This window comes from Oxyura jamaicensis, chromosome 1 (assembly GCF_011077185.1).
Source record: "Oxyura jamaicensis isolate SHBP4307 breed ruddy duck chromosome 1, BPBGC_Ojam_1.0, whole genome shotgun sequence".
In the NCBI taxonomy this organism is placed as follows: Eukaryota; Metazoa; Chordata; class Aves; order Anseriformes; family Anatidae; genus Oxyura; species Oxyura jamaicensis.
Genome location: NC_048893.1, coordinates 48471151 through 48483532, shown reverse-complemented (window position 1 = coordinate 48483532; position 12382 = coordinate 48471151). Strand labels below are relative to the sequence as shown.

The 12382-nt window shown below is 42.9% G+C and overlaps 1 protein-coding gene across 1 annotated transcript in view; it reads right to left on the bottom strand.

Annotated features, from left to right (window-relative positions):
• POC1B (POC1 centriolar protein B) overlaps positions 1 to 9205 on the bottom strand; it is a 51075-nt gene extending 41870 nt beyond the window's left edge. The window contains exons 1-3 of the mRNA XM_035337624.1: positions 9055 to 9205; positions 8860 to 8944; positions 609 to 780 (exon numbers count right to left, since the gene is read on the bottom strand). Coding sequence (XP_035193515.1) covers positions 609 to 780; positions 8860 to 8944; positions 9055 to 9069 — 272 coding nt within the window. The 5' untranslated portion in view covers positions 9070 to 9205. The remainder of the gene's footprint in view (positions 1 to 608; positions 781 to 8859; positions 8945 to 9054) is intronic.
• Positions 9206 to 12382: the final 3177 nt, after the last annotated feature.

Here is a 12382-nt window from a genome sequence, read left to right as displayed (position 1 = left end):
TTTGCCTCATTTGTAGATCAAATATTAGAATACAAGCAGTAATCATATTTAAAATGATGAATTTTAGACAACATTGCAATTAACTAGCAATATTAGCCTTCATGCAGTATTTAAAAGACTATTTATTAAATCTTTTGATACAGTAATCTACAAAATGCTTACAAGTTAAAATAACACCAGTCATCCTAAAATTATACGGAATAGCTTGCAATCACTACTACTTGAGAGTAACAGTCTAAAAAGACAAATCAATTTATTTTTCCAATAACATTATTTTTGTTTCACCCATCACTTGTCTCTCCAAAATGAAGTGCAGTCATGCAATCCTCATAAAAGAAATATACCCTTTAAGCCAGAGAAGTACTACCAAGTTTAATTCTGCATACTCATGAAATTCGAACATCTAAATTGCTAAGCCTTGGAAAGGACAAAGTAATCAGTAAAGAACAAAGTAACACAGTAAAGAACCATGCTACTCCTGCTCCCGTTACTGTTGAAGCCCAGTCAGGAATGTGGGAAAGCAACAAAAACATTTACCAGGTAAGACCCCCAGTATTCACATTACACGTTAAAGAAACATACAGACAGCATCGCCCAATTACACTCACATGCAAGGGATCCATAGTCTGACAGTACGATCCTGGGAACTTGAAGCAAGTAGACGCCCCTCTGGTGAGAACTGCACGCTGGTCACAGCTTCCTCGTGACCCACAAATTTGTAAGCTCTGCACTGCTTCTTCAGCTTCCATATCATAAGAGACCTATCCAAAGAAGAGGTGGCTGGCAAGAAATAATTAAAAGATATTATGAGTCTGTTTGTTGTTATTAGAAAAATCAGAGCTAATTAACGTCTATGAATTTGGATTTACCATGAACTTAACTGGGTTGAGAGGATGATAGGGAAGGAGGAGTTACTGGGTTTTAATGGATAGTTTGGTCTGCTTAGTGTGATCAGAAGCCTGGCAGCCAGAAATACCGCCAGCAGACTTTTGGCAAGGACATCAGAAGACTGGGGAAGTGAAGGCTAACACTTAACAGATAGCTCTCCCACATACTGAGCAAACTAGCCCAATGTCATGCACGTGTCCTGAGTATGAATGTAGACTCAGCATTACCAAACAGTGTCACTAAAAACAGGAGACAAAGTTTTCAATGATAAGTTCAGAATCTCACTTTGATCTCTGAGATTTTTTCCCCCCAGCATCTACTATTTACCTCAGAAGAGAGGCCAACTTAAACTCAAGATATCATTTCTAACACTTCATATATCTAAACGGAACCGAATAACTAAATATAATTCTGTAATCCTAATTAAGTATCAAGTTCTTAATGTTATCATTTGTACAGCTCAGAATACAATGCAAAGTTTTTGGTCTGATGAGAGAAAGCACTAAAACCCTTACTTTTTGCAGTCACCTTACAAGTTGAGCACACTGTCTATATTTGAGAAGGGAGATACAGCCTTAACCGGAGACTGATCATTTTCAGGAAACTACATGCAGTGAAAGCAACAAGAAGCTAAACTGAAGTTCTAAGTTTGATATTCCTACACCCCTATTTTCCTCATCTCTCCTAAATGCTAGAACACAGGACATAACTGAAAAGAAGGGAATTGCACATCCCCCATTAAAAATAGATAAATAATTCCTACCCTTAATACAGAAAGGGAGAGAATAGAATAGCTGGAAGCTGAAAGGGACAGAGGACAAGGGGGGGACAAGAAAACCGGGATGATCTTCTCTTTCCAGCCTGTTTCATGGCACTGACAGCAGTGGAAGTAAAGGAGTCTCATTATTAACACACGTCAAGGTAAGCCCTGAATAAAATATTAGATTTTAAACTCTCTTTTGGGACCTGGCTCAGAGATAGCATTCTCCTCCAAAACTGGCTTCTGGTAAAAGACATGGGACCAGACTATCCCTGCACCTATATCAGTAGGTGTAAATTTGACCCAAGTATAGGACTTTCTCCCCCCCACACACACTTCCAGTTTTCAAACGTCTTTATTTTATAGCAGGCTCTTTCCAATTGTACTTGAATGATTATTATTATTTTTTTTGGTTCAGAAAAAATGTGATCTAGAGCAGCATAAACGTAACTAAAAGAAGTGAAATATAAGCCAAAATAGAATTTGAAGGCATCATGTTGGACAAGACTGATGGTTTTGAAAATTAATAATGCACAAAGTGCCAATTACCCATGAACATGAAGATGTACTTCACAAACTGCTGACCAGCCTTGTAATACCAGCCCTCTTTGCTTCCAGTTCTAAAACTGAAAGTAATATTTTAAAGAGATGATAGTGATAAATACAAAGCCTCATTTTCTGCAGCTTGATCTCTCACGCAAGGATTACCCCATGGCTAACGAGACAGAAGCAGTGATTTGAAGTTCTCCTTTCCCTCAAACACCCACAAGCATCATCCTTGCTCTCCTTTTGGATTCTCTGCTGGCCATGCTGGAAGAGAACCCTCTCTTCATCTTGAGATAGGTTCCTCTCTTCAAGTCACCTCTTCATTACCATGACACTTGAGGGCTATTACTCCTGCTGCTGCAGCCTCAGCCCAGTTTACACTACCCCAGGGCATGAAAGAGGGGAGAGACTCAGGACCTGCACAGGAAAGGGACAGAAACTGGCAGGCCAGTTGCAGAAGTATTTTCCCAAGGCACCCAGGCTAATGCAAATCTGGTCCATAACACATCTCCACGGCCAATTTTAAGTATTAGAAATGAAACAGAGAGAAACACAGAAGTACCAGAACAGTATTTTAAGATGGGCTAATAAACAGGTCTGTGGCACGTGCTCCTCACAGAAACCACAACATAACCTGAAACATGTTCAGACGTGAAAGATTAAACAATTTGGCCCTGCTGTAGTAATGGTAGTAACAGACCAAATGCAACATATAAGCAGAAAGAAGAAGCTGAAAATTCACACTGAGTTGGATTCAATATGAAACTTAGTCCAGCTTATAACCTCAGTGCTTTCTGTACACACCCAAGCATCACTGAGGTATCTCTAGAAAATATTTTCTGGTTATGAGTCAGAACAGAACGGAACAGCAAAGAATAAACACCTGGCATCATGGAAAGGTCAGGTTTACACATCGCTTTGCTGTAGGTCTCTAAACAAATACCTGGGCTTTACATATGCCAAGAACAATGCTTACGACCACTTGCAATGAAACCAAGTTCAATTTTGGCTCACAGAAGTTCTGTGTACTGATGATACCCATTTTCATACAAATGTATGTCTATACACATATGAACAGAGACATGAGATGCCACAATATGGAATTACCATTACACTCCCATTTCCTGGAATACCACAGTAGTGATTATGAGATGAAGTTGTGCAAAAGATCAGACTTGCCAGGCTTTACCAGAAAAATGCACCACTTGGTCACCCTTTCCCCCCCAAATACTGAAACATACTGAGTATAATTACATCACGCATTGCAAGGATTACAGGTCAAATGGAGTGCAGGGACTTGTGTGTAAATGAATATTTAAACAACAAAACAAACAAAGAAATCCCCACACGTTATAGCAACCTTGCAAATCTCATTGTGATAAAGTGCAACATCACAATACAAACGCTGTTAACATTGATTCTGAAGATTTCCTACTTAAAGAAAAACTATTATTATTAATTAAACCTCCGTCAAGGCAATCAATCAGGATTCTAAGCACAGCAGATACAACATTTTAACAACATTTTACAACTTTAATAGCTCCCATGAAGTTCAAAGATCCTAATTTTCATTGTATACCGTATGTATTCACACAAGTGGAAGAGGACTGAAAAAAAAAGCACACAATATTTAATTATCGTTTTGAATTTTATTTTTCAAGAGAAACCTCAAAGCCCTCCCACATTTATTCAGTGTTAAGTTTACATTCAGTTTCTTAAGTCACTTAAAAATCAGTAGTTTAAAATATACAGAAGTGTTCCCCAAATTTTCAAAGTCTAAATAAAAAATCTTCCATAGTTTCCGATTTTCCAGAAATCTGTAGGCACTGGAAAACAACCAGATTAAAGTATTTCTGTAGAGTTACCACAACTTAGTTCAAGCCTACTTGAACTCAAGAATGACAAGGGTTTTTTTTTTTCCCCCCCCTCTCTCTTTCTCTCCTTCACTACCTCCTCTACTTCAATCTTTTTTGCTTCCTTTTGGGAATATATATATATATATATATATACTTTAAAAAAATGTTTTAAAATCTAGGTTGTTTACTTTTGCCTTTTTTGGTTTTTTAAACCTGTAGGTTTTTTTTAATAACCACAAAAACAGAATGGGAGGTGGTGGGGAGAAAGAAGAAGGGTTCAAGTACATACAGTGAGAATAAGTTTTCAAACTTTAAGAGGCAGTTGCACTTAGATTTATTGCTTAAATAGATAAGGAACACTTTGAATGTCAAATTCAACAAGTAGGTATTCTTTATATGAAATATAGTTTTTGTCAAGTCCTAAAAAAAGTTAATTGTATAAAAGTTGCATAGTCTATATTCACACTATTTAATTACTTTCATCTGAGGAAACATGCATTGCATATACGACTGATGCTTCTGCCATGTAGGAGAACTCAGATCTTTTTCCTGTTGTTTCTATTGAATGTAACACTTTACAGCAAGCTTTACACAAAAGCACATACTTATAATTTATTGCCCCAGTACATAATGACTGGCTGCCTTTTTAAAATTTGATCAGTGATTCATAACTTGTAGGTCCACAGAACAATTCCTTGCTGCAGTGGAATGGAATTTTTCAGGAATGCCTCCCTTATATAGTAAAGAAGTTCCCTTTTTCCCAAAAATCATTTTAGGGAAGAAAAAAAAAGTCAAATTTGAAGTAACCTCCTAAAAATAAGTTAAAGGCATAAAACAACCCATGCCACACAGTGGCAAGCATTTTAAGCATGATTCAGCACTTCATTCCCAGCTCCAAATTTTTTTCCTTTGTTCCCCTTCTATCTGGCATACAAACCCTTAGACTCTCTAAAGTCACTTAGATTCAAACATATAATCTTAATTTACCCTCACTTTAGTTTTGGAATATCTTCGCTTACTTCAGGTCTCGCTTTAACCCTTCTACCTACCAATGCCTGCAGCAAACCCACACCTACCGCATTCCTCAGGTGCCTTTATCCAGATTCTTACTGCCCACAAGTTAAAGTTCCTACCTACCAGCCCAGTGACAAGGATTACTGTACCGCAGCTACCAAAAATCATTTACCACTTCAGTGAACGTAACCGAAAGAGCTGGAATGCCTGAAACATTAAAGTAAGTGTTTAACTTAATCATATTTAGCTAAAAACACAGATACTAAGACAAGATATTTTTTTCCAATACACATCAGTCACATCTACTGCCTATAATCACACTCCAAGCAAATTAGATGCAAGAATCAGTATTATTGAAAACTTAGTGTAACAGGATACAGAAAATGATAAGATGTCCTGTGAACCACCTATCAAATATTGTTTTCTTCCAAGCTGTCCTTTGCCTTTCCAACTCCCCTCACCTCATTAACTCCTGCTTTTCAACCTTTCCCGAGGTCTCCCACAACACTACGATGAGCAGGAAGAAGCTGTGTATTGCTGCATTATTTCAGACCTCTCGTGCGGTTGCAGAGCGTGCCAGTTGGTGCCAAAACACGTGACACAAAATAAAACAGCCCAACTTTTCCTTTGTGTTCCTCTCTCCTACCCCTACCCTGCTTTCAATCCAAAACCTGTAAGATTTATCAAAATCCAAAAAATGGATACACGGCAGAGTCACACAGACTTCATGTACCCAGGAAGCCAGGCTTAACAAGGAAAAGTTTACACAAAGATGATGTAAATGTTAAATATATAGCAAAGAAACAGCAGTAGCTAATGCTGTTCTGTGCTTTCTCTCCTTCTCTGTTACCTTTAAGCAGAACTCCTAAACACACCTCTTTCTTTCCATTCACAGTACCTCCAGCATGCCCCTGGTTCCAGTGCTACTACACTCTTTTCCAACTCACCCTTGCCAGGTTAAGCTTTCCACAACAGAAGCAAGACTGCAAAGCAGTGCCAAAATGCATCCACTAAAAACTCCTTCCTTTTCTTCAATGGAGTAGAGCTAGAGGTCACCTTAAAACCCTTGATAGCATTTAAATACCCTAGAAACCCAGAAATATTCCAAGGCTTAGGATTCAACTTTCCACATCAATGTCAGTTTGATCACGTTACTGTAGTGTAACGTAAGTTGTTAGATATGTATATTACGATGCATTCGCAAAATAGGTCAGTTAACACTGCTGCAAGAACCTTAACTGAAGTAAGTAAAAAAATCGTTGCTTTCATGGCACATTATCTTGCAGGTTTAACATGTTTAGTTCTAAGAGCAAAAAGAAATATCCCTCTTTAGTCCACTAAAAAGGATTTGTTTTCCCACATAATCAAGACAGACCGAAATAAGAAAATAATCGATCAAAATTTTACAAAAATAGAAGGCATTAGATCTGTAATCACTGTTTTAGAAACTAAATCCCAGTATTCACTTTTGCTTTCCATACAGTTCACCACAGCAGACGTGTTCTCTATGCTACTACAGGGAATATGCATCTGAAAACATTCCAAGGTATACAATCGAACGTTATCATCTGCTCATGCTTGTAAAAACCTTGGAGACTCTATTCAATTTGATTCTTACTGCTGGTGGTGACTATTTCTCAAATTTCCAGATCTGATTTTTATCTGCAGTATTACAAGTTCTCATTTCCACATCAGCACGCCCCTCAGTAGTACGATAAGCAGTAAGGCACTTTCCAGAATGAGGATGATAAATGGTCCCGTCTTCTTTGAAATGCCATATAATAATTTCTGGGATAGGAGATCCATCTTTTGGGCAGCTCCTCATACTTATGTAATCCTCTTGCTCGGGGACTTCAGCACATAGCTCAGTTACAGAGTTAAATCTAATCTCCTTATTTGATGTATATTCAAAAAATTGGTTGCCTCCCTGACCATGACATCCAAAGAGAGAAAGGTGAGCCCCGGTAGGATTATGTTCTGGTAAAACGTAGTCTAGGCACTCTGATGATATTCCTGCACTGCGGATGGCACCATGCCAGCCAGGACGATCTTCTGGGACGTGCAATTCCGAAAATATGTTTTTTAAATACCAGTTAAAACTCCTGCATTTCAAACGCTCTCTTAGCAGCTTTCTTTCAGAAATATCTCCATAGTTCTCTTTTCTTGCTGGAGGATTTCTGTTGTAGAAGTGTTCTTTATACTCATCCATCCACACCTCAGCAGCACGTGCTGTGTTCTGAAGGAAATTTGGTCTAGCATATGGTGCACGCTTTGGAAACACATGGCCTACGTGAGAGCACGGATGAATTTCCAGCATGCCTCCACACTGCCAAACTCTAAATGACAATTCTAAGTTCTCCCCTCCCCATACATCCATTCCCGTATCATAGGTACCCAGGTACTCGAAATACTTCTTGCTGACAGCAAACAAGCCACCAGCCATTGTCGGGGATCTGATTGGGTCAGTGTCAGACTTGCGCCTCAGACGTTCATGTTTAGGCACCGAGTGCCACTGAAACGTCAGCCGCCAGTCAAAGCCCCCAATCATGGGCTCTGCTGACTGCATGTAGTATTCGAATGTGTTCCAGTCAATGGTGTCAATGACGGGACAGATGACAACAGTCTCGTTCTCAGCAATCCTCTCGAGCAGCGGCTCTAGCCAACCAGAGACACATTCACAGTGACAGTCGAGAAATGTAAGGACATCGCCGGTCGCAAAGGTAGCTCCAATCAGGCGTGCGCGAACCAGTCCTTCTCGTTTGTTGGTCCGTATCAAACGAACTCTTTTCAGCCTGCTGATGTATTTTTCAAGGTCAGTCTTCAAATACACTTTGTCACTCAAGTCATCCACCAAGATAATTTCTTTTAGAAGCACCGAGGGAGAGGTTTCAAGAACGCTGTGTATTGTCCGCAGCAACGTCGACCAGGCTTCGTTGTAAAAAGCAATGACAACAGACGTCGTGGGCAGTTTTCGGTAGTTGTAAGACTTCGCTTTACAACTGGTCAGCCGGTTGTCTTCGATGTGCCGATGGAGAGAGATCTTATCGCTCACGTAGATGTTAATCGCGTACTTCTCAATCAGCTCCTCTTCCTGCTTCTTCTCCTCGGGGTTCAGCTGCAGGCGGGTGGCTTTGCCCCATTCTCCCGGGGCGTAAGAATCAGGCGGGGATTTGTCATACACCGGCCGCGCCAAGTCCACCGCCTCTTCAGCTCCGCCGGAGAAGCGCCTCTCCCACCGCGCCCCGGCAGTGCTGCCCCCGCCGAGGGAGGCGCCGAAGGACGACACCGACAGCTCCACCGCCAGGTAGGCGGCCGTCAGCAGGCCGAGCAGCGCGCAGCCCCTGCGCACCCAGGGCCCCCTCCTCGCCAGGCGGATCCTCATGGCAGGCTCCGGGCAGAGCCCCTCGCTCAGGGCGCCTCCGGGGGCTGCTGCCGGGCTCCCCCCGCGCCGCCAGCACAGCGGGGGACGCCGGCTGCGGGATCGGGCCGCCGGCGGGGCTGGCTGCGGGCAGTGGGGGGGGGGGGGAGACACGGCACGGAGCGGCCCCCGACCCCTGCAGCCCCGGCGCTCCCCTCGCTTACTTCCTCCTCCTCCTCCTCCTCCTTCTCCTCCTCGCTCGCCGCGGGACAAACCCCTCCCTCTCCCCGCCTCGTGGTTTGCTCAAAAAGTTGTCGCTTAAGGAAGGGGCAGAGACTCCGCGGCCCGCCCGGGAGAGGCCGCCCCGCCTCCGCACCCGGACCCGGACCCGCACCCGGAACGGCCCTGCCCGACCCGGCCCGGCTCCGCGCACTCACCCAGCCCCGCGGTGTCCGCGCTGAAGCTGACGCCCGTCACCGCCGCCCGGTGGCCTCGCAGAGGACGGAGCAGCAGCGGGTCCTCCTGGGGGACAAGGGGCGCACCGTCAGCCGCCGTTATCCCCCCCCCCAGCAGCCGTTATCCCCCCCGGCAGACCCTCGCCCTCCTCCCCCGACAGCCAGCCCCTTCCTTACCAGCGCGGAGGCCATGGGCGCAGCGGGCCCTCCGCCCCCCCCCCCTCGGCCTCCCGAGCGCCGCCGGTTCGAGCCCCGCGTCCCTCGGTCCGCCCATTGCCGGCCGGGGCGGGGCCGCCCCCGGCAGCGCGGCTGGCCTCGGGCCCGCCTGCACCAACGGCTGCGGGGAGGCTCCGCCAGCCCCCAGCAGTGTCGGAGGGGCTAGGAGGAGCTGGCCGCCGGGGGACGGGGCCCAAGGCTGGGGGTTCGGCCGGCCCAAGGCTCTGGCTGGTTCGGGGAGCCCGGTGCTGCAGCCCCGAAGTGTGAGGGACAGGGTGTCACACCATGGGGCTTATAGCCAGGGAGCACGCACAGTTGTTTATCGACAAAATCCCAGTTTATCCTCGCTCAAAGAGTGCCGTCCCGGGGCACCAGCCAGGAGTACCCGGGGGAGGTATCAAGACTCAGGTTTTCTTGAGTAACTGCACCGCTTTTTGTAGACTTGTGTCTAAATATGCCAGTGCTTTTGTTTGCCTCTTCTTGAGTAGGCCCTGAAAGGCCTTTCAGGGGAGCTGGGGAGGAGGCAAAATCTTCAAAGTTGGTGGAAGCTCTGCCCCATCTTGCCTGGATCTCGTGACTTAAATTGATGCACGATGACAGTGACTTTGAATTGAGCAACCTTATGTACTATGGGCCTCCTCGTGTGTTTCCTTTTCATTCCTAACCTGTTAGTGCTTTCCAGATTTCCGAGTCAGTACTCGTGGTTCTATCATACCCACTTTGTCCTTAAGCAGTCATTCAATGCTTTAAAAAAGGACAGCTAGATTTTGCTTTGGTTTTTAAACGCAAAATTTAGTGTTACTGTAGCGCTGTGAATGCAGCCTCACAGAAAGCTGGATGAAGGAACCAATCTCCCTGGAAAAACACTGCTCCAATAGTTACGCTAGGATAAACAGGGGTGACAAGAATTAGCAAGAGGGAGGGCTGTACTAATAAAAGTGTCATTCAATATGCAAGTGTTTATGAAGTGAGAATTTATACTGTTTTTTTTTTTTTTTTTTTTTTTTTTAATATCTAGCCTGCATTTTCCAGCGTTTCATCTGACATTGAACTCAAACATCTATAGAATCAGGTTAGTAATTAGGCCAACATGTAAGATTGGTCAGTTACAGAACACTTCTAAATCAACTGGGTTTAATCATGAAGTGCAGATTTAAAATAGTAATTTAAAAATGCTGAAGAAAGCAATATTATCACAAGTCTATAAAAAGTTTCCATGAAGATCTTCTAACCAATCCTTACACTGATATGCAGACTGATGATTTGCCTGTACAGCTTCAGAACTTAAAAGAAGTTTTTTTTGAAGAATAAGTGGTGGACAAGACACGTTGACTTTAACTAGGACCTACAGTTTTAAGTCATTGCTTATTCTTGGTTTGGCATTGTTTTTTCCACACAGCTCGCTCATCCATCCCTTTGTGTTAGCTTCTATGACTGGTTATTGCAAAGTAAAAATGTAGCATTAAAAAAAGTTTGTAATGATAAGACCTGAATATCCCATGTCCTACCATGTTGCAGAAACAGTGAGTAAACTTCAGTTCACTTGACCTCCTTGCTACTGTTGAACTTTTCCAGCCATTTCTCAGCTGTTTTCCCAACTAACCTGTTTCCTAGGGTTTATTGACTGTGAATAATGCCTCTGCGAAGGTATCAAACAGCCAGACTACTTTTGGGAAGTCATTTTTGTACCAGTTCAAGTTGCTGTGTTCTGTTCTCTGAGAGAAATGACCTTCTGCTTCTGTAATTATGTATTAAAGTATCTCAGTATTTCTGGTATCTTGTGTTCGTAAAGCCCCTTAAAACCCAATGGACAGAAGCATTTATTTATTATTTTATTTACAACCTGAGATAAATGAGATTTCTCAGTCATACGGAATCTTTCTCCTTTTGCTGCCTTCACAGCTGCTACGTTTCCAGCAACTTAATATCCTTTACTCATTTTGGGGTGTAGTCAATAAACTGAAATCTGTACCTGCCCATAAAATTCCTGAAACAGTGCCAAGTGGAAGTCCATTTGCTTTGTGGCTATGATTACTGAAAGATGGGTGGGTATCACTAGTTCTACAAAGCACTGGCAGAAAGTTTCTCAAATTGTAGGGTTTACAAAGTTAATCTCTTCCTTGCTGCTTTCCCTCACCTGAAGGCATTTTGAGGACTCAGATGATTGCAGGAAGCAAAGCAGTCCCTTGCTGCAGTTATACAATTAGCTATAATAATTGTAGTCATAAAGCTGGCAGGTAACAGTTTTTATGCTGATTTTTTTTTTTCTCATTAGTATGCATAGATTTTATTTTTAGAATGATTTAGAGATTCTTGTAACTCCTCATAATTTAATACGAGTTGGCATTGTTTTTTTAAGATTGAGAGTAACTGTTCCGTGATACACAAATGCAGTCAACGATAGTGGGTTGTTGTGTGCTGTGATAGCAATGATAAATGGTGCATCAGAAAATAACTTCCAAACACTCCTGCCTCAGCAGGCTGTTGTTTCAGCATCTGCAATGTTTTCTCAGATACTGAGTTAAGGTAACATATATCTAAGCAGAAGTTGTATATATGGAGGAATATTTTAAGATTGCAACTCAAGGTTTGTGCAGGTTCTATGGTCACAGTAGGAAAAGACCTAATTAAAGTGCACGTTGAATTCAAGATCATATAGACAAACTGAGTAACTTTTGTGTATGTTGCAATGCGTGCATAAATTACACCGATACATTATTTCTTAATGAAATAATTGAGGTAAGATAACGCATGTGCACAGGGGACAGATTTAACATAGCAGGCCACCTAAAATTCAGTCGTATATAATAGGAGGACTTTATAACTTCGCTGTTAATACGGAACTTGAATGTTATATCCTACTTTCAAATTGAACGGAACCCCCCAACTTTTATTCTGTGAAGTCGCATTGGCAGCAGCTGCATTAGCGGCAGAACCTTTGGAATGCTAGGAGAAGACCTTGGCCTTGGGTCTGTGGCGGAGGGGGGGGTACACGAGGCTGTGGTGCGCCCTGGGCGCTAGAGGGGAGTGTGAGATCCGTTTTGCCAGGGGGGGTCGGTTCGTTGTTCAGCTGCTTGAAGGAGAAGGATCAGGACGCATAGATTTAATTATGTCTTGCAGTTGCAGAACTGCGACTCGTTCTGCCCCCTGCATGTTTCCAACCTCTAATACCAACCTCTAAATTCAGAAAATAATTGATGTTAAATTTAATCTAAGAAATGCAGACTTGAGGTATAACAGGAAAATACATGTTCAGGATGATAGAACAATTTATTTGAAGAAAGTCACA